Consider the following 24,432-nt stretch of genomic DNA (forward strand, 5'->3'; position numbering starts at 1 on the left):
AGGAAGGCCGCTTGGACTCCAGCCACAGACTCTCTCTAATAGCTAACATATCACCTGTAATACTCGTAACGATTTGGTTATCTTAGTTTTGTTCCTCAGATTTACTTGCTAATGTCTGCTCTGGAAGCATGCGATAGCAAAATCCTGTCTTGTCGCAATTGTGGGTTTGGGAGGGGATTTACAAAGTAACATAGTAGATGACGGAAGAAAAAGACCTGCATGGTCCATCCAGTCTGCTCAACAAGATAAACTCATATGTGCTACTTTTTGTGTATATCTGACCTTGATTTGTATCTGCCAGTTTTCAGGGCACAGACCGTATAAGTCTGCCCAGCACTAGCCCCACCTCCCACCACCGGCTCTGCCACCCAATCTTAGCTAAGCTTCTGAGGATCCATTCCTTCTGAACAGGATTCCTTTATGTTTATCCCACGCATGTTTGAATTCCGTTACCTTTTCATCACCACCACCTCCCGCGGGAGGGCATTCCAAGTATCCACCACTCTCTCTGTGGAAAAAATACTTCCTGACATTTTTCTTGAGTCTGTCCCCTTTCAATCTCATTTCATGTCCTCTAGTTCTACCGCCTTCCCATCTACGGAAAAGGTTCGTTTACGGATTAATACCTTTCAAATATTTGAACGTCTGTATCATATCACCCCTGTTTCTCCTTTCCTCCAGGGTATACATGTTCAGGTCAGCAAGTCTCTCCTCATACATCTTGTAACGCAAATCCCATACCATTCTTGTAGCTTTTTTTTGTACCGCTTCAATTCTTTTTACATCCTGAGTAAGATACGGCCTCCAAAACTGAACACAGTACTCCAGGTGGGGCCTCACCAACGACTTGTACAGGGGCATTAAAACCTCTTTTCTTCTGCTGGTCACACCTCTCTCTACATCGCCTTGTTACACTGTTTTGTCGCCTTCAGATCCTCATATACTATTACCCCAAGATCCCTCTCCCTGTCCGTACATATCAGACTCTCACCGCCTAACACGTACGTCTCCCGTGGATTTCTACTCCTTAAGTTCATCACTTTGCATTTCTTCGCATTGAATTTTAATTGCCAAACCTTAGACCATTTTTCTAGCTTCCGCAAATCCTTTTTCATGTTGTCCACTCTGTTACAAATCTTAGTATCATCTGCAAAAAGGCAAACTTTACCTTCTAATCCTTCGGCAATGTCACAATTGAACAGAATCGGCCCCAGCAACGATCCCTGAGGCACTCCACTACTCATCTTTCCCTCATCCGAGCGAATTCCATTAACCACCACCCTCTGGCGTCTGTCCGTCAACCAGTTCCTAATCCAGTTCACCACGTCGGGTCCTATTTTCAGCCTATCAAGTTTATTCAAGAGCCTCCTGTGGGGAACTGTGTCAAAAGGTTTGCTGAAATCTAAGTAGATTACGTCTATAGCATGTCCATGATTCAATTCTCCGGTCACCCAAGTCAAAGAATTCAATGAGATTCGTTTGGCATGATTGTCTCTGATCTTGCAACTTATTGGCTTCCAGGAAATTCACTATCCTTTCCTTCAGCATCGCTTCCATTGCTTTTCCAATAACCAAAGTGAGGCTTACCGGCCTGTAGTTTCCAGCTTCTTCCCTATCGCCACTTTTGTGAAGAGGGACCACACCCGCCGTTCTCCAATCCCACGGAACCTCTCCCGTCTCCAAGGATTTATTAAACAAATCTTTAAGAGGACCCGCCAGAACCTCTCTGAGCTCCCTCAATATCCTGGGTTGGATCCCGTCCGGTCCCACGGCTTTGTCCACCTTTAGATTTTCAAGTTGTTCATACACACTCTCTTCCGTGAACGGTGCTGTATCCACTCCATTCTCATTAGTGCTTTTGCCAGTCAATCATGGTCCTTCTCCAGGATTTTCTTCTGTGAAACCAGAACAAAAGTATCTATTTAGCAAATTTGCTTTTTCTTCATCATCTACATTGCGGTTCGCAGCATCTTTTAGTCTCACAATTCCCTTTTTAGTCTTCCTCCTTTCACTAATATACCTGAAGAAATTTTTGTCACCCCTCCTTACATTTCTAGCCATTTGTTCTGCTGCTTGCGCTTTCACCAGACATATCTCTCTCTTGGCTTCTTTCAGTTTCATCCGGTATTCCTCTCTGTGTTCCTCTTCTTGAGTTTTTCTGTATTTCAGGAACGCCAACTGTTTAGCCTTTATTTTCTCGGCCACTTGTTTGGAGAACCATATCGGTTTCCTTTTTCTCTTGCTTTTATTTACTCTCCTTACATAAAGGTTTGTGGCCCTATTTATAGCTTCTTTCAACCTGGACCACTGTCCTTCCACTTCTCGTTCGCCCTCCCAGCCCATCAGCTCCTACCTCAGGTATTCCCCCATTTTACTAAAGTCAGCATGCTTGAAATCCAGGACTTTGAGTTTTGAGTGGCTGCCCTCCACTTCAGCTGTCATATCAAACCAAACCGTTTGATGGTCACTGCTGCCCAGGTGGGCACCCCCCACTCAGACATTTGACACACTATCCCCATTTGTGAGCACCAGATCCAGCATCGCTCCCTCCCTTGTGGGTTCCGTCACCATTTGTCTGAGCAGAAAAGCATCCAAGATCTCTCTACTTCTTTCCGATTCCGCAGATGGAACCTTCCAATCTACATCCGGCAGATTGAAATCTCCCAGCAACAGCACCTCTCTTCTTTCACAACTTTTGAATATCTGCGATCAGATCTTTATCTAGTTCCTCCAATTGTGTCAGGGGTCTATAGACAACACCCAAGTGGACAGAGTTTCTATCATCTCTTTTTAAGGTGATCCATATCGCTTCTTCCTTTCCCCAGGTCCCTGTCATTTCAGTCGCTGCGATATCATTTCTCACATACAGAGCTACTCCTCCACCTTTATGACCATATCTATCTTTCCTAAATAGATTATAGCCTGGTATGTTTGCATCCCATTCATGGGAACCATTGAGCCATGTCTCCATGACTGCAACAATGTCTGAGTCTGCATTCAATATCAGGTCATGAACTTTATTGCTTAGACTGCGAGCATTTGTGGTCATTGCTTTCCATCTACATTTCCTGGTATGTATTTCAACATTTGTGATTTGGGTTTTGTTCTTGGGGAAGGAATTGCATTTATTGTTGGGGAATGTGCAACAATGTACCGAGGAGCCATGGTATATCTTGTAAAAGCTTTGATTGGTTTCCCTATGTTTGGAAAACGTTAATAAAAATACATTAAAAAAAGCTTGGTATTAGATTCAAACCAGGGAAAGTACAGTCTTGCACTAGTGTGAGAAATTAATGTGAAACAGACAGACTAGGAATCTCAGGATGATCATATCTGATGAGCTCAAGGTCACAAAACAGTGCAACAAAGCAGTGAGCCAGATCCACTGGAATTTTAGGCTGTGCATAGAGGGGGTTAACTGGTGGGGGAAAAAGGAAGTGATAATGCCTCTATATAAGACCTTTTGTTAACAGTGATATACTTACAAAAAATAAGGATGTCAGAACAGTTTTACATCATTAAAACGAAGACCATATGCAATATAAAGTCTTGATTATCCTTTTAATCATGTTATAAATATGACAGTTAAGAACATAAGAATAGCCGTACTGGGTCAGACCAATGGTCCATCCAGCCCAGTATCCTCTTTCCAACAGTGACCAGTCCAGGTCACAATACCTGGCAGAAACCCAAATAGCAACATTCCATGTACCAATCCGAGGGCAAGCAGTGGCATTCCCATGTCTGTCTCAGTAGCAAACTATGGACTTTTTTCTACCAGGAACTGTCCAAACCTTTTTTAAATTACAAAAAATATATTTTGGGAACTTTCACTATAACTATTCTTCAATATGACATTCTAACTCCACCAAAAAAAAGAATAGGTTATTATAAACTTATTATATTGCACACTTCAAATTATCTCACCTTCAATTTAAACCCCCATATAAGACCAACATTCTCTGGCTATGCTACCAATTCACTCACTATACATTTACTCTCTATACTATTGTGCATACAGTGTAAATGCTTATATATGAGTGCTCAACAGTTTTTTAAGTGATGACTTTGAACACTTTTAACTAGACAAAAACATTCCAGAGAAGAATCCAAATACTCCTGTGTTGGTAAGTCATCACTAGGTCCTGCAGTGCCTGCTAGAGGCTAACTGTTAATGCTGTGGTACAAAGTTCAGGTTTTAAAAGTAGGGGGAAAAGAGTATGGAGATTATTTGATAAAGTTTGCTTTTATGTTTAAATCTTTTTTAATTAATAGAAATCCATAAAACACATACACAGTATAATGTCAAGCATTCCATGCTAATACATATGTAGCTGCCATTCTTCCTGTGGTCTCAAGTAGCTTTAACACTAGTAATGAACAATTTGTATGGAAAGCAACATGTCTCATAACATCCACACATATAAAGTTTGCTTTTTTTATATTTTCATTCTGCCATCACTAACCCAGAATTCCTCCTTTAAACCCCAATTAAGTTCCCAAAGCACAAAGCAAAATAATGTTCACTTACCAGAGAAATGTCCTTTTCTCTCAGAACTTCTCAGAGAGGATGATCTTTTTTATTTTTTATTTATAAAACTTTATTAATAAATCATGGTAACAAAACCTGGAGACAAATGCTCCTTGAGAAATTCAAAACATCAACAATCAAGCAATGTCACATCCATTTCCCCGCCCCCCCCTCATGAACTCCCAACCTCCCACCCTTCTCGTCCCCTTCCCCCCCTTTTGGCTCTAATAGCCTCTTTCACTTCACCTTTTAACCATACTGGCTGTTTTTTCTTCTTTCCGCCTTTGTAAATATGAGAAATGTATCTGGTCTGGGCTTCCAAGATGGTATTTTTAAACAACATCCATGCCTCATCTTTGCAGCCGATCCTTTTAGCTTCTTTTTAACCATTTTCCTCATTTTGTTATAGCTGCCTTTTCGAAAATTAAATGCTGCTGCAGTAGATTTCCTTGGTGGCTTCATTCCAGATTGTAGCTCAAACTTTGATCATGTTATGATCACAGTTTCTCAGCGGACCCAACACAGTTGCCTCTTGTACTATGCCCTGCACTCCACAAAGGACTAGATTTAAAATGGCTCCCCCTCTTGTTCATTCCTGGACCAGTTGTTCCATGAAGCAGTCATTTATTACATCTAGGAAATGTATCTCCTTGGTGCTCCCTGATGTAACATTTATCCAGTCAATATTGAAATTACTCATTATTATAGTGTTGCCCAGTTTGCCAGCTTTCCTAATTTCTGTAAACATTTCTTCATCTGTCTGTCTGTTCTGTCCTGGCAGACTGTAGTACAGCCCTACTAAAATATTCCTTCCCTTCACACATGGAATGTCTAGCCATAATGATTACAAGCGGGTATTTGTTTCATGTAGAATTCCCTCTGACCTATAGTGTAACTCCCCCTCCAATTTGATCCCCTCTATCATTGTGATATAATTTGTCCCACAGTGTCTTATTGATTGTGCTCCTTCCACCAAGTCTCTGAGATGCCTATTATATCTACCTCATCATTTAGTGCTATATACTCTTAACTCTCCCATCTTATTTTTTAGGCTTCTAGCATTTGTATATGGGCACTTAAATTGTGTTTTTTCTTTGCATCTACAAGCTGCTTAAAAGTTGACGGGGATAATGTGCATCCTTTACCTTGCTCTATCCTTAAACAAACCTGGCTTTCTTTCACTATTGTTGAAACCTCTCTCTTGGGATTCCCTAAATGTCCTGTTTCAATTTTATCCTTCAAGGATACTCCACACCAAACCATGTGCTCCTGGGCGACTGTTGGCTTCCCCACCCCCCCCCCCATTTTAGTTTAAAAGCTGCTCTATCTCCTTTTTAAAAGTTAGTTCCAGCAGTTCCATCCTGGTTAAGGTGGAGTTCATTCTTTCGATGAAGGCTCCTCCTTTCCAAGAATGTTGTCCAGTTTCTAACAAAATCTAAATCCCTCATCCCTGCACCATCGTCTCAGGCACACATTGAGACTTCAGAGCTCTGCCTGCCTCTTGGGTTCTGCGTGTGGAACGGGGAACATTTCTGAAAATGCCCCACTTGGAGGATCTGTACTTCAGATTTCTACCTAAGAGCCTAAATTTGGCTTCCAGAACCTACCTTCCACATTTTCCTATGTCATTGGTACCCACATGTACCAAGACAGCCGGCTGCTCCCCAGAAGTATCTAACATCCTATCAATAGGAGACTCATGAGGTACGCCACCTTGTGACCAGGCGATCCTCACGTCCACTAGCCACCCAGCTATCTACATGCCTAATGATCGAATCATCAATTACAACAGCTGCTGTTACTGTAATATCTGAAAACTTGAAAGTGTAACAGGTGCCATGCAGTGTACTTTGTCTTAAGTGTACAGTGCATCTGAGTTGATTTTACAGCATGCACCTGAATATTGACACATGTTGAAATTAGTTTTATTTTTAAAGTTTGTTTTGGTACTGGAGAGGAGCCTTTCATATTCCCTTGCTAATGGAGGCTAAGGATGCAAATCAGACCGCAAAGAGCCAAGAACTTTATGATGATATAGGACGAGTATATTCACACTTTTGTTCCCTAAAGCACATAGCTTAGTACTGAACAAACTGCACATGTAGATTGCTCGTCAAATTGGTACATTAATATGCAAGCAACATAAGAAGAGGAGAAGGGGATGGGAAGAATGAGGCTTGGATTGGCGGGAGGCCATAAGTGCACAGGCGTTCAGCATAAAAGCTGTCATTGTTTTGGCTCAGTTTGGGGGGGGAGGAAAGAGTTGGGTGATGAAAGACATTTATTAGGAAAAGAGGGGTCGGGGTTACATGTATTACTTTTTGTATATGCAAAATCTTGGTTCATATGTTATATAGATTTTTTTCTTTGCTTGTTGTATTGGTAGCTGTTTATGCAACAGTCTCTCCATATCTTTAATATAGAGATTTAAACAAAAGTTGGTTTTCTGGCAGCCTTTTAGTTGCTGTTTTTTCTTAGAAATTCTCAAAAATGTGCAGCAGTAAGGGACTAGTGTGGAAAAGAAAGGCAGTAAAAGATGAGATTGAACGTACCTCATTTATATTTCCAGCTGCTGATGGCTTGTGCACATCTGCTACTCGCACACCAGTATTGTTTGGAGAGGATGCAACATCTGGATGCTTTGTGAGAATTCGATTTAATGAAAATTGCACTCAGATACGGTAAATGTCCTTCACTCTTTGTCTTTGTCTGTTTCCTAACTTGCTTAGTACATTGGTTGACATGATGTAGTATGAAAGGAATCTGTCTTTGGAACATGACCTATTCATGATATCGGGATTTGAAATCTTTGAACTTCAAGGAAGGAGTGGCTTTTATCTCACCGCACCTTATGCCTGGAATGGGCTTCCTGAGCCATTACGTCTAGCTCCATCCCTGGCCGCCTTCAAATCCGGGCTAAAGGCCTACCTGTTTGATGCTGCTTTTGACTCCTAACTTGTCACTTGCTCGTAACCTTTATCTTGTCTTCCTCTCTTCAATAGTCCCTTTCCCTATGTGTCCTTCTTTCTGTCCTACCCTTATCCTTATTGGTCCTGTCTGTCTGTCCTGATTTAGGTTGTAAGATCTTTTGAGCAGGGACTGTCTTTTCTTCATGTTGAATTGTGAAGCGCTGCGTACGACTGGTAGCGCTATAGAAATGATTTATAGTAGTAGTAGTAGTAGTAGAGTGGCTTCCTTTGCTGAGTTAGTAGGGGATGCCTAACGGGGTGGACTGACTATTTGGGCAACTGAGCAGTGCCTGAGGACCCAGGACAGTGGGGGGCCCAGTACTTCCTTCTCATGTGCCCGACATCCCTCTCTCCCCTCCATCTTTCTTCCTCCCATGCTCCCATCTCCGAAACACTCCCCCCCCGGGGCAGCAGTGGGATATGAACCGGCCACCTCTGGATATCAAGACCGATGCTCTAACCACTAGGTCATTCCTCCACTGACAGATATCAGACTGCCAGAGGCTACTGTCTGATGTCTGCCAGAGTGATCATTTGTCTGGATACATCAGATTGGCTGACTGGCTGTCAGGATAGGAAGGAGAAACACTGCAGGGCTGGAAGCAGGGGAAGGCAACAGCCATAACAGTCAAATCAGAGTGGGGCCTGTCAAAGTACAGATTTAGTGTTTGATCTGAGTGAGAATGGATTTTAAATTTTGGTTTTATTGGTTGTGATAAGGGAGTGGAAGGGGTATTAATGTTAAGTAGTTTAATTGTAAATTTTTTTATTAATATTTATTGGTAACTACCTTGTTAATATTTGGAAATCAAGTGCAATATCAAGTTTTTACTCAATAAATAATGAAATCTATAAAATAAGCTACATCTAATATCTCCAAGGGAGTTCTTTTGTGCTTTTTGAAAAGGCAGCCCTGACCTCAAGCAAGAGAGTTCTTGCCTGTCTAGAAACTAGTTCATTGTTTAAAACTCAAATATAAATTACAGTTAAATACAAACACATGCTGAATGACAGGAAAGCTCAGTTGTCCTGTGACAGTCATGATTATTTTACACACCATAAAAAATGCACACTGTAATTGTTGGAGCTATCTATTTTTGCATCTGGCTGTGGAAATTGTTAGTTGGTGTGGTTTATCCCCTATTAACTGCATTGGTGCTTCCAAGGATACAAGTATCCAGCAGCCATGACATGTGTTTGTAGATCATTTTACAGGAAAGTCTTTTTTTTTTGTTGTTTTGTTTTTTGCAGCAGTAATACATTACATATCAGGAACAGATACATAAGGAACGGATAGTTACATTTCGCTGGATTCTGTATAGGACACCCAAAGCTGAGTGTGAAAATTTGGGTGCTATCAATAATTGGTGTTAACGAGCACTTAATTGGTAGTCATGAGTTATGTGTGGATCTGCCCTATGTCCTATTGTATGACGTGTGCCTAAATTTCATAGCGTGTAACTTCAAAGGGGGTGTGGCCATGGGAGGGGCATTCCCAGAAATTAGGCATAATGTTACAGAATACCTGCATTTGCATGCCTATCATCAGTTGGGTACGAGCATTTATACCGGCCTTCGGTAGGTGTAAATGCTTGCGCCCAGTTTAGGCACAATCCCCCCTGATTTTACAAAAGTCACCAAAAATTGTGCACACATTTAGGCGCATTTCCATTTTAATAGAATAACAAGCCAATTAGTGCCAATAATTGGCACAAATTAGATTTAATTGGGACTTGTCACCACCTGAAAAAGGGGTTCTGGAAATGGGAGGGTCATGGGCATTTTGGGGCAGGGTGTGTTGGCATGGTTTTGAGTTTCACACGTAATTGTAGAATAACAGTGCTCTTCGCATAAATTTAGATGTGGGCATTTGCACCACATTTTTGTAGGTACAAATGGCTGCACTCTTAAATTTACATGTGACCTGTCTGTTTAAGCATTAATTCTATAAACCGCACCAAACTTTAGGAGCAGCTTATTAAATACTGCTTAAGTGGGGGTGTTTTGTCACCAGTTGTTTTTGGCACCATATATAGAATCTAGCCCAAAATGCACATTAAGCTAGTATTCTGTAAAGGTCATTCTGTGCATAGCAACCTTCACAGAATACTAGCTTAGCGTGCATCATTTCAGCACCTATTTGTGGGAGCCATTTACCAAATGTAGCCCACTGATTTCAGAAAAGCATTGAAACTCACCATGGAAGGAGAAGGGGCAGGGGCAGCGGCCTAACTTTTCAGCTTAATGCTGCTCCAGGACTTTATCTGTCAGCAGTGCACAGCCAATTTTTCAAGCTAGCATTGTGTTCATCACTGTCCAAAACTTGTGAAACCTCCAGGGAAGGAAAATACCTACTGTATTTGCATGTAACTTGCCTTGCACTAAAAGGCATTAGCTAAATCCAAATCCCTCATTTGCAGCTCAAGACCTGAAATCTTGTGCATTCTGGACATGCCTGACCTTTTAAAGAGAGGCCTTGTCAATGTTATTCTGAACTCATCCTTTTTAAATGAGTTGTACTTCACTTGTTCATGTTAAGGTTTGGGTTTCACTTTTGGACTATAAAACCTTCATTTGCTTTGCAAGCTGTATTCCAAACAGACTTTTGAGAACAAAGTCTTTCTGCTTTTGTTGTTTTGCAGGAAGACTGTGTCTGAAATCTTGCGATCGTTGGTACCAGCTACTCATGTTGCGAAAAGAGGCAACTCAAATGCTAGTGATCTGAGCGAATGGGCAGAAATAATATGTAAGCTGACTCCAAACTGTGTGTGCAGTTCATCTAGCTTTACTATATTTTTCTTCATTTTTAACTGCTTGAACAAGTCACATCCCTAAAGGTTGGGCGGATATATTCTGAGAGACTAATGCCCAATGTTGTAGTGTGGCCAGCAGGAGCCACTGTAACGCCTAACACAGTTTAAAATGGCATACTACGGGACAGGCTCAGGCCTCGTGCAGTAACAGCCAAATGAGTACATGTTAACTGCATGCTAAAAAAAAATGGGTTTTGAGGGTTTTTTTTTGAGGGGTTATGTCAGGAAGCGGAGAGTGAGCGTTAGCATGCACTGACTGGCTAGTGCAGGAATATTGCGTGAGCCCATATTGCCTACAAAATAGGTGGCAGTAAGTAGTTTTTTAAAATGGCACTTGGCCATTAATACAAAAAAATAGAAAATCGGCCATTTTATGGCCGTGGTAAAAATGGCCTTAGTATGCTTGAAAAACCTGCATAAGAGCATGCTAAGATCACTTTTTCCCACTGCTTAGTAAAAGAACCCCTAAGTATAGTATTCTATACCTGGGGCAGACCCAATTGTACTGTATATCTAGTCTGAAACTTATCTATATTTCAATCTGTTTATTAGTTTTGTCTGAAACTTGTCTAACAGTAATTATATAGATGGTGAAATTAGGCCTTACCTGCTAATTTTCTTTCCTCTAGACCCTCCAGACCGGTCAAGACGCTTGGGTTATGCATGCCTACCAGCAGAGGGAGACTGAGAAAACTAACTTCAAACTGAGTACATATAACCTGTGCTAGCCCTCTATCTCCAGTATACAGTTAGCAAAGCAGAGAAACACATCCCTGTAACAGTAACTCCGAAACTAATAAAACCCCTGTACCTGGAAAACTAATAGGTAAACACCAACAGTGTGCTTAAACAGATGAAACGCTCAGGCGTCCCACTCTGCAGAACATTAGAGTCAAAGAAAATGTCTCCGACCATACTGAATATCAAATGAACAGACATAGCAGAACACGGCTCAAAATACTTCTGATAACTGACCCGGCTGAAAATTACTTTTGCTGAATTACTTCTGATACGAACCAGGGTGGGCTCTTGACCGGTCTGGAGGGTCTAGAGGAAAGAAAATTAGCAGGTAAGGCCTAATTTCACCTTCCTCAGCAACCCTCCAGACCGGTCAAGACGCTTGGGAAGTACCAAAGCAGTAGACACATTAAGGGTGGGACCCACGAAAAGCAGAAGACAACACAGCCGCTCCAAACCGAGCATCCTCTTTTGCCTGCACATCAATTCTATAATGCTTTACAAAAGAATGAATGGACGACCACACCGCCGCCTTACAAATGTCCTGAGGGGGAATAAAACTACTTTCCGCCCAAGAGGCGGCTACCCCCCGAGTAGAGTGTGCCTTCAGTACCGAGGGAACTGCCCGACGTTTCAACAAATACGCCGAGGCAATAGTCTCCTTTAACCATCTAGCCAAAGTGGCCTTGGAAGCCGCTTCCCCCTTTCTGGGACCTCCATACAAAATGAACAAACGATCCGACGCTCGGAAGTCCTGCGTTCTGCTCAAATACGACCGCAAAATGCGTCGAACATCTAACTTAGCCAAACGGCGTTGAGAGAGATCACCCGACCTATCCCCCAACACTGGTAACGAAATCACCTGATTAACATGAAAGGAGGATACCACCTTAGGAACAAACGAAGGAACTGTCCGCAAAGTCACTTTCTCCTTAGCCAAGGAGAGAAAAGGCTCTCTACAAGACAAAGCCTGTAGCTCCGAAATTCTACGCGCCGAAGCAATGGCCACCAGAAACACTGTCTTTAACGTAAGATCTTTACACGAGATGGACGCCAACGGTTCAAACGGAGGACCCACCAGAGCCTCCAACACCAAATTCAAATCCCAAGGCGGAACCGTCGGCCGACGAGGTGGACGAAGCAACTTGACAGCTTTCAAGAACCGCCCCACGTCCGGCGAAGCCGCCAAGGAAATCCCCTGAATCTTTCCACGGAAACAAGACAACGCTGAAACCTGCACTTTCAGGGAAGAGAGCGAGAGCCCCCTGTCCAGACCGTCCTGCAGGAACTCCAAAACTTCCGCGATGGAAACCCGTAGAGGAACATACTGCCGCTCTTGACACCAGTTCTCAAAAATGCGCCACACCCGCACATACGCCAAAGAAGTAGACCTCTTACGAGAACGCAGCATGGTATCAATTACCCTGGCTGAAAAACCTTTCTTCCTTAATCTGAGCCTCTCAAGAGCCAGGCCGTAAGCGAGAATGGAGCAGGGTCGGCCATCTCGATCGGCCCCTGAACCAATCTCACCCTGGAGCCCAACGGAATGGGATCCTGCACCAATAACCGAACCAGGTCTCCGTACCACGGACGTCGAGGCCAATTGGGCGCAATCAGAACCACTAGACCTGCATGGTGCCCGATCCGCTGCACCACGCGGCCCACCAGCGGCCATGGCGGAAATACATAAAGCAACTGCTGAGTCGGCCACGGGAGCACTAACGCGTCGATGCCCTCGGCCCGAGGATCTCTTCGACGACTGAAGAAGCGAGGGGCCTGAGCGTTGTCGGCCGATGCCATGAGATCCAGCACCGGCCGCCCCCATGCCAACACCAGTCGATTGAACACTGAGGGATGGAGGGACCACTCTCCGGGGTCTAACGTGTGTCTGCTTAGGAAATCCGCGCTCACGTTGTCCACCCCTGCCACGTGGCCCGCCGAGATGCTCTGCAGATGAGCTTCTGCCCACAACATTAACTCCGCCGCCTCCACAGCTAACGCTTGGCTCTTCGTTCCCCCCTGCCGATTTACATAAGCGACGGCCGTGGCATTGTCGGAAAGAACCCTGACTGCCTTGCCTTCTATCAGGCTGTGAAAGGACCGAAGAGCCAACCGAATTGCTCGAGTCTCCAGGCGATTGATGGACCACGATGCTTCCTCCACCGTCCAAAGTCCTTGAGCTACCTGCCCCAGGCAATGCGCTCCCCAGCCCGAGAGACTCGCATCCGTGGTCAGAACCGTCCAAGTGGGAGAGTCCAGCGGCATTCCTTTCACCAGATTCGGAGAGTGTAGCCACCAGCGAAGGCTGCGAAGGGCAACCCCCGACAGAGGGAACCTCTCCTCCAGGTCCTGAGACTGAGGGGACCAACGAGACAACAAGGCTCTCTGTAACTCTCTCATATGGGCCCTGGCCCAAGGAACCACCTCTATTGTTGCTGCCATCAGACCCAACACCTGAAGATACGCCCGAGCCGAAGGCGCTCTCTGTGCTCGGAGCCGCCTGATCTGTCCCTGCAGCTTGGAGATGCGAGGAGCTGTCAAAAACACCCGGCCCTTCTTCGTGTCGAAGCGAACTCCCAGATACTCCAGAGACTGGGAAGGCACCAGGTGACACTTTGCCAGATTGACCACCCAACCGAGCGACTGCAAGAAGGTCACCACACGGCCGGTGGCCTCCTCGCTCTCTGACCTTGATTTGGCCCGAATCAACCAGTCGTCCAGATATGGATGCACCAAAATGCCCTGCAAGCGCAGCGCCGCCGCCACCACAACCATCACCTTGGAGAAGGTGCGAGGCGCAGTCGCCAGACCGAAAGGTAGTGCACAAAACTGAAAATGCCTCCCTAAGACCACAAAGCGAAGAAAACGCTGGTGCGCCTCTAGGATGGGAATGTGTAAGTAAGCCTCTGTCAGGTCCAGAGACGTCAGAAACTCTCCTTCTTGCACCGCTACAATCACTGAGCGCAAAGTCTCCATCCGAAAGGAGGGAACCTTTAGGGCCGCATTGACCTTTTTGAGGTCTAAAATGGGCCGGAAGGCACCTTCTTCCTTCTTGGGCACCACGAAATAAATGGAGTAACAGCCCGTACCTCTTTCTAACCTGGGGACCGGTACCACCGCCCCTAAACCGATGAGACGCGACAGAGTGTCCCTTATTGCTCTCGCCTTGCCTCTTGAATGACAGGGAGACACGAGAAAGAAGTCGGAGAGGGGACTGTCGAATTCTAGGGCGTACCCGTCTCGCACTATCTGCAGTACCCACTGGTCTGACGTGATATGGACCCACCTCTGGTAAAACAAGCGTAAACGAGCCCCCACGCGAACCAGAGGCTGGGTCCCCAAACCATCATTGAGACACACGGGACGTACCGGACGCTCCCGAAGAGGAGCCTCGCCCCCCGCGACGGCCACCTCGAAAGGACTGGGTTCTCTGGAAAAACCGACCCCTAGTCCCCCCAGAAGACCTACCGGGTCGATACCGCCGAGCCTCCTGAAAACGCCCCCGTCCTGCTGCCCCCTTAGACACCTTGGGACGAAGCTCAGGAAGCCGAGGCGCCTTAGCATCACCAAGACCCTTCACCAATTTATCCAATTCCTCCCCGAAAAGCAAAGAGCCTCTAAAGGGGAGGGAACAAAGTTTAGTCTTGGAAGCGGCATCAGCCACCCAGCCCCGCAACCACAGGGCCCGCCGAGCCGCCACGGCAAAAGTCATGTTCTTAGCCGATGCCCTCAACAAATCGTACAGTGCATCCGCCAAGAACGACGACCCCATCTCCAACTTGGCCAGATCTTGAACCAGAGCAGCCCTATCAGCCTGCGGGCCATCCAGGAGCCTCTCCGCCCAACGAAAACAAGCCCGCGCCACCAGACCTCCACAAACAGACGCTTGCAGCGCCAAGGCAGACAGATCAAAACTCCGCTTTAGGAAGGTCTCCAATTTCCTATCCTGAGGGTCCCGCAACGCGGCCCCCCCATCCACTGGAATAGCAGTAGCCTTAGTCACTGCCGTAACCACGGCATCCACCGTCGGAGGCCTGAGAGACTCTCTGTCCTCCTGAGGAAGGGGATAGAGCTTGGCCATAGCCCGAGCTACCTTACACTGAGCCTCCGGCGACTGCCACTCCTGCGAGATCATATCTCTCAAGTCCGCATTCATAGGAAAGGAGCGAGAGACCCGCCTGATCCCCTTAACCAAAGGATCCACCTGCTTCCCATCCCCAATGGGAGCTGCCGCAGAATCAAACCTTAAAGTGGCAGACACCTGCTCAATGAGTTCCGACAATTCATCCCTGTGAAAAATTCTAACCACCGAGGGGTCCTCCCCCGGCAAAGACAGGTCCCCATCCTGCCCTGCCACCGACCCCTCTTCCTCTTCCAGGGGGCTAAAATCACCCTCCGAGTCTGGAGGAGAAAAGACCTCTACATCTTCAGAGCACTCCACTCGCGGTCTTTTAGCGGTAGCCCCCCCCAACCTTGGACTAAGGGACTCCGCACCCGATGGGCCCGCCTTCCAAGCCTGAAACAAACTCCAAACAAACTCTGGAGGGAACCCCATGCTGCCCGAGGCTTCCCCCCCCAGCGGGACTCGAAATCGGGAAAGGCTGCGGTCCCACGACCGTCTCAGCACCCAAAAGACCCGAATCCAAGATGGCGGCGGTTCCCGCCAAAATCGGGACCGCCGTTGAAGCGCCAAACTGAGCCGCACCACCCTCCTGCGCTCCCGCAGAAGGAATCTCCGCTGCTAACACCGGAGGCGCGGGAGATGAGGCCTTGGGCTCTCCACAAAAGCGGCAGGGACCGCCAGCCGCTTCAACACCCCGACGCGCGCACAGCCGGCAACGAAGAAACTTCCCCGACATACTCGCGCCTCTTAAACAGCTGATTACTACCGGCGAAGTAAAAATCAAGAAATAACACTCACCGGCGCTGAATCACTGGCCCAGCTCTCCCAGACCGGCTGAACAACTCTGGAAACCCCGGAGTGCAGCTGCTGCAGCTCTCCACACGAGGTGTTTTTTTTTTTTTTTTTTTTAACTTTATTTGAGCCCTGCTGCTATAATCTGAATGGCACTCAAGGCTGCAGGATTAACACTGCAGCCGAGGCACAAAGCTGCCCAAAACGGGAGAGCCAGTCGGGGGAGGGACCCGGCCACCCGGGTGTGACACCCCAGAGGGGACAATGGTAGGCCCCACCGGACCTACCAACCCCTTGCACACCACAGAGTTCCAGGCACAGGGATCAACTGATCTTTCACCAACTTCTCCTTAGAAACAACTGAAAATAAACTAGTCTCACAAAATGGACCTAAATCCTGCCAGACCGGACAAGCTGCACAGCTGCATGTCTACCCTCTGCTGAGACTGAGAAAATACTGGGGATAGAGGGCTAGCACAGGTTATATGTACTCAGTTTGAAGTTAGTTTTCTCAGTCTCCCTCTGCTGGTAGGCATGCATAACCCAAGCGTCTTGACCGGTCTGGAGGGTTGCTGAGGAAATGACTGTTCTTCATTTCTGCAATATCAGATGCAAACCCTGTCTCCTGTATTTTCTGACCTGATTTTGGAAAATAGTGCTTCCAACAACAGAAACAAGCATGTTCTTGCTCTATTTTTCAAAGTGAGTTTTGCGTCTTGTACCTAGGTTTAACATTTTTCAGGAGTGCACAAATGTGTTTTTTTTTTTAAATGTACTTAAAAACACTGAAGTTTGCTATTTTATACATTCTGTATAGTCTAATGTAACATATATGCAATTCTGAATGTATTACTGTAATATATTACCTCTGGTGAAGCGAGAGCAAACCTTTGCATAAAAGCCTAAATACAAAATAGTATATATTACAGAAGATACTAAGATTTCTTAGCAAAATGTTTGAATATAATATCACTTAGTCCTTTTTTAGATAGAGAACCAAACAATACAACTAGTGACTGCGCTTATGGCGTCTTGCAAGATATTCCTGCTAATCTGAATATCCAGATAATCACCACTGTTTTTGGCGCAGTCGAGGGCATTCTGCAGCAAGAGATCCTAGCAGTAACCATCAGGTATAATAAAATAAAATCCTGAGTGAGAAATATATAACCTGCGTATGAGTGGTTGTTGAATAGTGTTTACTACGCTTAGGGGGGAAGTTATCAACATGGGCTACATTAATATGGGTTATTTTACTACATATTTATGCTGTTTTAGCACAGGTCCCATTTTATTCAGTCAGACCTAGTTATTAATAACCGGAGTTAACAGTAAAAGAACATGTCTTAACCGTAGCCCATGCCCTTAATTAAAGTAAAAAGAAGTGTCTCAAGCGATCAAAATTACTGCTATATGTAATAAAAGTGAGCCAAGTATTGGGTGATCAAGCCATTGTGACATCACTGATGAGGTGGGTTACCAGCGACTGAAAAGAATAGTTGCTTACCTGTAATGGTGGATCTCCATGGACAGATGATTTTCCATCCCTCAGTGACATTGCTGACCCAGCAGATTCCAGTCACAGAGGTCTCTAAAAGAAACCTCTGTGTATTCGTGGAGATTCCGGCCATATTATATGTACTGTACATTCCATTGCCCGTCAGTTATTGTCTTTCAGCTGACTTCAACTCTGGGAGGGTAGGAGGGATTGTGTGGCTGGAAAATCATTGTCCACAGAGAACCACTGTTACAGGTAAGCAACTATTCTTTCACCATGGACAGAGGATTTTGCAGCCACAAAAGTGGTGACTCCCAATCTTAGGTTTGCAGGTTATAAGGACTAAACAGTAAACAGTTCAGAGACCAATCTGCAATCCATCCATCAAGCAGTGGAGGTCAGTTGAAGCCTCAAGGTAAAGAATTCAATACCTGGATATAACAAAAGAGAGGGAACAAAGTACAAACTAAAGTCCAAACAAAAGAATTCAATACCGCCAGTCCAAAAATAGTCCATCTGTGACAACTTGTCAATGCAATAATGACTAGCAAAAGTGTGAGGGTTGCCGTTTGAGATATATCGATACCAATAAATAAATATATCTTGTAGGGAAGGTCTTTGTAAGTGTGCTTTAGTAGTTGCCACTGAATGGAGAGAATTGTTTATATATATTTTTTTTACCTAATAAATAATATATTCCATTTGTGGCATTGTTCCTTTGTACAACGACTAGTTAGTCATTGGGCTAAAGAGGTACGCTTCCCTAGACACGAGTCCAGAATAATTGCTATTTAGTAGTGTTCTGACAGCTAAGTACCTCTGATTACCTACAGAATACGCTGTAATTCCTGCATCAGGGGTCAATTTGATTATGAACTCTCGAATAGATCTCAAGGGTCAGCCTTTAAATGCAAATGAAGTAATTGCGTCAAAGCGAAGTTGTCTAAATTTCACTGTGTCAGCAAAGAACTAGAGCGGCAGTCTGTGCTTTGACGCAATTACTTCATTTAGTTTTAAAGGCTGATCCTTGAGATCTATTCGAGAGTTCATAATCAAATTGACCCCTGACGCAGGCGAACACTAGCTGAAACGCGGCCTGTGTTGGGTCTTTTCAATAAAGAACTCTTGATTGACCCAGTCTTGAAGGCTCATTTGTACTGTTTTTCGCTCTGCTTGGTTGGTGTACTTGTAAATCCTCTCTTTTAACATTTCCTGAATTCAAAGAGTTACAGATTACCTCACAGATCAATAATAGCTTTGAAATAATAAATACACAATGAACTAATCAGATTTTAGCATATATGAGGTTAATCTGTGATTTTCTTGTTTACAAGCATCCTCCAAAGGGGTACAGGGAAGCAGTGTAGCTTTTTCTGTAACTGAAATGGGAGGTGTATGGTGGGGTACAGTATCTTTTTTGTTTTGACAGAATAATAAACTTATTTTCTTTTTATCCTTCAGCTATTCCACAGCTGTATGGCAGTTCCAGTGCAACAGTGCCTGTGAGAACTATAGTCAGTCTTTTCCCATCAGTGCATCAGTCCAGTTTATTAAAATACCAGCTCAGCCACCGCCTCCTGTGACGAGGTGATTGTTTATTTCCTGGTGTTCCTGTATAGGAGTCTGACATTGAATTTCTGGTAACAATGGCTCTTGTTCTGCTTTCTTAATGTTTTACAGTTTTCAGATGAACTACCGAGAATATGACTGCAACCGAAATGAAGTATGCTGGCCACACCTTGCCTATCCAATGACACAATGTTACACAGGTAAATATATCCAGTTGTAAAAAGTATTTTTTAGGGCTGCATTTCGATGTAAATTAATTGTGATTAATTGCACGATTAAAATTTCTGAACTTCTGATTGATCGTCCCATTAAAGGCGGGACATAGCCAGCAGCCCATTGGAGGGGCATGGGGGGGGACTGTGGGGCATTGCGTTTCCTCTTCCTCCTGCCCCCATCCACATTAGGTATCATACCTTTGCTGAGGTGCTGAAGCCCCGCCAGTAGAAGAAATCCAGTGCCAAAGCTGCTCCCTTCCTCCTTGTACTGCCTCAGAAGTGAGGAAATCAGCAAGATGCCTCCAGCTGCTGATGCCAGCATTCCCCAAGCACTTTCAGTTCATGCACAAACTGAGCATGCTTGGGGAGTTGAAGCATCGGTGGCTGGAGGCACCCAGCTGACTTCTCGCTCCTGAGGAAGTAAGAGGCGGAAGGGGGTGACTCAGCAGATTTCTTTGTCTGGCGGGGCTTCAGCTACCCTACCTAACTGCCATTGAACAGGTACTGGAGCTTTGCAGTGGGGCCTGAGCCCAAGTGGGGAGCCCAGGTATCCAAGATCCCCTCCCCCCTTGGCTGTGCCACTGATTAAAGGCCCAATATTTCCTTTCTCCTACCTCCAGGTCCAGCTCTCTCCCTAGGTCCATTATCTCTCGCTCTTCCCTGTATCTGAAATCCCCCTTCCTCCCCATCCAACACCTTTTTTTTTTTTTCTTCCTTCCCTCCACCCCAGTTCTACTATCTCTCTGTCTTCCGTATTTCTCCCCCTTCCCCCATGTACAGTCCAGCATCTCCCTCCCTTTTGGGCCCTGTCCATGGTTGTCTCTCAATTCCCTCCCCCCTCCTCCACAGTCCGGCATCTCTCCCTCCCATCCCGGACCTGACTGTTGCTGTCAATCAGGTCCCTCCCCTGCACCCGGTGTAACTAAACACAAATCTTTGGCCCTGTAACACGTGAGATGGGTCAGAAGGAACGGCCCAGTGCAGGCTGCAGGCAGCCTTTGAATACGGCTGCCGCTGGCGCTGCAGGGACGAAGACTTGTGTTTAAAAAGGTACAGCAGGGGAGGGGGACAGAGCTGCAGGCAGATCCTGGAGGGAGAGATGCCAGACCGTGCACAGTAGAGGGAGGCAGAAGGTGGGCAACATGCATTTAGCAGCCAACCGTGATTAAAATGTTTAATCGCTGTTAATCAATGCGTTAATTGACATGTAGCCCTAGACTTTTTCACTACCCAGTTATCTTTCAGACTTCTATTTAAAAGTAACTAGGGTCACGTCTGTTACTGAGCAAATCTTTGCCCATGATAATAGGGGGAGATTTTAATATGGTGATGGATCCCTTGAGTGATAGTACTGGGGCTAGGAGGAATGAGTTTAGACAGGAGTCTAGAGGGCTGCCTAATTTTTGCCGACAGGTGGGGCTAGTGGACGTCTGGAGGGTTCTCAATCCACAGGGGAGAGATTACACACACCTCTCAAGGGCGCACGGTACACAAGCTCGAATCGATTATCTGTTGATTTCAGAACGGATGTTTAATTCAGTGACAACATCTGAAATAGGAGCAGATGTGATATCGGATCATGCTTGGGTGGAAATGAGCTGGGCACCTCGGGAGGAGAGGGGAGGGGTACAGAGATGGGTGTTTCCTACAGAGCTATATCGAGATAAGGGTTTCAAGGCCTCTATACATCAGAATTGGCAGGACTATAAAGTACATAATGCAATGCACGTTGAAGACCCGGTTTTATACTGGGAGGCGGCTAAGGCAGTATTTCGAGGAGAAATCATTAGTTATGTGGCTCACAAACGTAAAGCCAGGGATAGAGAGATATTGAGGTTGAGTCAATTAATATGCCAAGCTCGGAGAAGATACGGGCAACAGGCCTCCAATGAGAATAGACAACACTTGTTGCTCTTGCAGACTAAATTAAATGAAATGCTTCATTACAAAGCAGTCCAATCGCAAATTTATTACAAATACCAATTATACAAGCATGGGAATAAGTGTGGTCGTTTGATGGCGCGCCTGATTGCAGCTAAACAGGGTAAGGCTAGGATTTTGACTATGAGGAAGAGGCAAGGGGAACGAGTCCACACAGATAAGGAAATTAGTGAGAGCTTCTATCAATATTACAAAAAATTATATGAGGCCCCGCCGGATGATGGTCTGTCGGGAGACTCATATTTAGATCAGATGGGATTACCAACATTATCACCTCAGGAGGCAAAGCAACTTAATGCTTTTATCACTCCAGATGAGGTGTTTCTGGCGATTAATCAAAGCGCACTGTTTAAGGCGCCGGGCGCAGATGGTTACCGAGCGGAATTTTACAAGATCATGGGAGAAGAAATCACTGAGCCTTTAGCTGCAATGTTTAACAAATTAATCGAGCAGGAAAGGATGCCTCCGGATTTAAATACAGCCTGTATTATAGTACTTCCCAAGAAAGGGAGGGATCCAGAACTAGTTGAATCATATAGGCCCATTTCACTGCTAAATTATGAAGTGAAACTGATGGCTAAGATACTAGCGAACAGATTAGCAAGAATCTTGCCGAATCTCATACACGAATCTCAGGTGGGGTTTGTAGGGGGACGGAAAATCACCAAGAATGTTTGCAAGGTGCTGGCCTCATTAGAAGCTAGATGTCGGGGGAAGGAAAACTCTTTATTAATAAGCTTTGATGCTGAAAAAGCTTTTGATAAAGTAAAATGGAATTTCCTATATGCTGTTCTTCAGAGATATGGCTTCACGGATAGATTTCTATCAGGGATTAAAGCACTGTACTCCGCGCCAAAGGCGAGAATATCGGTGAATGGGATTGAGACACAAGAATTCGAAATAGGCCGGGGAACACGTCAGGGCTGTCCTCTGTCCCCGTTATTATTTGTGCTATCACTAGATCCACTGCTGCGTGAAATTGAGGAGCAGGAAGCGGTGGCAGGGGTAAGGATAGGAAGGGAGGTCTTTAAGGTAGCGGCCTTCGCAGATGACATCTTGGTTCATTTAACTGACCCCCAAGAATCCCTGAATGCTCTATTAGAGATCTTCTCCGAGTATGGAGATTATGCGGGACTCAGTTTGAATCTAGAAAAATCGGAGGCCTTGGCTTCCTCGGAGGACGTGTGGAGGCGGTGGAGAGGCGAGTTTCCTCTGAGGAAAGCGCAAACCTCTTTTCGGTATCTCGGAATCCTGATGCCCATGGATATTTCGCGGTTATATGATCTGAATATTACTCGGTTGCTGGAGGAGACACAGCAGGTGCTACAAGGATGGATGGATTTGCCGTTGTCAGTGTTAGGGAGAATAAACATGATTAAAATGGTGTTGTTTCCCAAATGGCTTTATGTGATGCAGACCATCCCAATTTGGCTCCGACGGAAAGACATAAAGAGTTTTTACAAATTAGCATCAAAGTTCTGCTGGAGAGGCAAGAAGCCAAGGGTTCGCTTCTCACGGTTAGTGGGGAGTTGGAGCCGAGGAGGAATGGGTATGCCCAATTTGGAATTATACAATAAAGCATGTCATTTGCGATACCTGGGAGATTGGTGTTTAGATACGCAACATTATACTCCTACGACGCTGGAGGCAGCGCTCTGGGAACCTTATCATCTATTTTCGCTTTTACACCACAAAACGCGAGACTTACCGCAGGGATTCAATAAAAGTGTGCTGCTGCGCTCACTTCGAGAGGTGTGGGGAATGATTATACGCCAACTAGGAGGGGACCCCACAATAACAGATTTAATAACCATACGTGGGAACAATGCATTTTTGCCAGGATTGTCAAGCCAATATTTTGTTGAATGGGCTAGACGGGGAATTTCCAAATTGGAACATCTGGTGGGTGAAGATGGGCAGCCTCTTACAGACGAGGAGTTAGCTGGAAGGGTAGGCGACTCATGGGGGAATAAATTTGCTATACGCCAAGTACGGCATTATATCATTTCTTTACCAGCAGACCCTCTGAGAACTCGGCTGGGGGTGAGGATACGGGAGTTTTTTCACTCTTTTGGTGAGGGAGGAATCACGATATCCTCACTTCATAAAACAATATCAGGATGGCTGCCCCCTAGGGACTATAGACAGTTGAAGAGTGCTTGGGAAAAGGAATTGGGGGTTGTGGTGACATCATGGGACATTACTAAATCAATAGCACGAATACCCCTGTTAATATCAGATGCTCGATTGAGAGAATGTGCCTATCGTTGTATCCATAGGGGATATGTAACTACAGCTCAGTTAGCACATATGGGAGGGAACCGTAGCCCGGAATGTCTTAAATGTGGAAGACATCCTGGCACGATGCTGCATATGTTTTGGAGCTGCCCAATTTTGAAATGGTTCTGGGCCCGAGTTCGAGGATTTTGGGAGGAGCGGTTAGGGTTGAGGATCTTAGGGACAGTTCAGCAGTTGATTTTAGATATTCCAGGGTCCTTTAGAGGGCGAAATCGCTTTGAAACATTAATGCTCCGCAAGATGAGCTTATTGGCAAGGAAATGCATTTTACAGAATTGGACGGTCAAAGACCCTCCGGCATACTGGCACTGGAGAAATCAGCTACATCAATTGGTGTCATGGGAGGCGGGAGAATCTCGGTTCTCACAGAAAAAGAGAGTCACATTTTTGGCTATATGGGGCCCTTATTTGCACAGTCTAAGCCATAAAGGCCGCAGTTTACTCCTAAATACAGGGTGAACTCAAAAGGCTGATACTGAATGATTATCCAGGTCTGGGGTAAAAAAGGGGGGGGGGGGGGAAGGGGGGGAAAGGGGGGGGGGGGGGGGAGGATTGGTACAATTGATGAGGTAAAAAGTTGACAAAATGTACAAATGCTGTATGTTAGTTAATAATTGTTATATAGTTAGATTGAAGCACAGCTTGTATGACAATGTTGGTGTTGATTAATGTCAATAAAAAACGTTTGAACATAAAAGTAACTAGGGGAAATAGTTTGCATGGAAAACTGACTTGTATTTTTGGCTAACCTCAGTTTTATACATATCTCTATCTATTTATCTAAGCATTTTATTACTTGAATATTACTTTTTGCCACTGGGCAGTTTCTGAGGGATGTGACCAAATGTAGTGTTTAAGTAACTATTTCCAATCACACATTTAGGTTTTGATATAAACTCTGGTATCCATTAATGATTGTGCAACTCATGTAAATATTTTTAACTT

The 24,432-nt window shown here is 45.1% G+C and overlaps 1 protein-coding gene across 2 annotated transcripts in view; it reads left to right on the top strand.

Annotated features, from left to right (window-relative positions):
• TCTN2 (tectonic family member 2) overlaps window positions 1–24,432 on the top strand; it is a 54,923-nt gene that overhangs the window by 26,213 nt on the left and 4,278 nt on the right. For both annotated transcript variants that reach the window (XM_030217667.1, XM_030217666.1), the window contains 5 exons: window positions 7,101–7,212; window positions 10,143–10,246; window positions 16,955–17,099; window positions 18,926–19,051; window positions 19,145–19,233. In XM_030217667.1, the coding sequence (XP_030073527.1) occupies window positions 7,101–7,212; window positions 10,143–10,246; window positions 16,955–17,099; window positions 18,926–19,051; window positions 19,145–19,233 (576 nt within the window). The remainder of the gene's footprint in view (window positions 1–7,100; window positions 7,213–10,142; window positions 10,247–16,954; window positions 17,100–18,925; window positions 19,052–19,144; window positions 19,234–24,432) is intronic.

Source organism: Microcaecilia unicolor, chromosome 11 (assembly GCF_901765095.1).
Source record: "Microcaecilia unicolor chromosome 11, aMicUni1.1, whole genome shotgun sequence".
In the NCBI taxonomy this organism is placed as follows: Eukaryota; Metazoa; Chordata; class Amphibia; order Gymnophiona; family Siphonopidae; genus Microcaecilia; species Microcaecilia unicolor.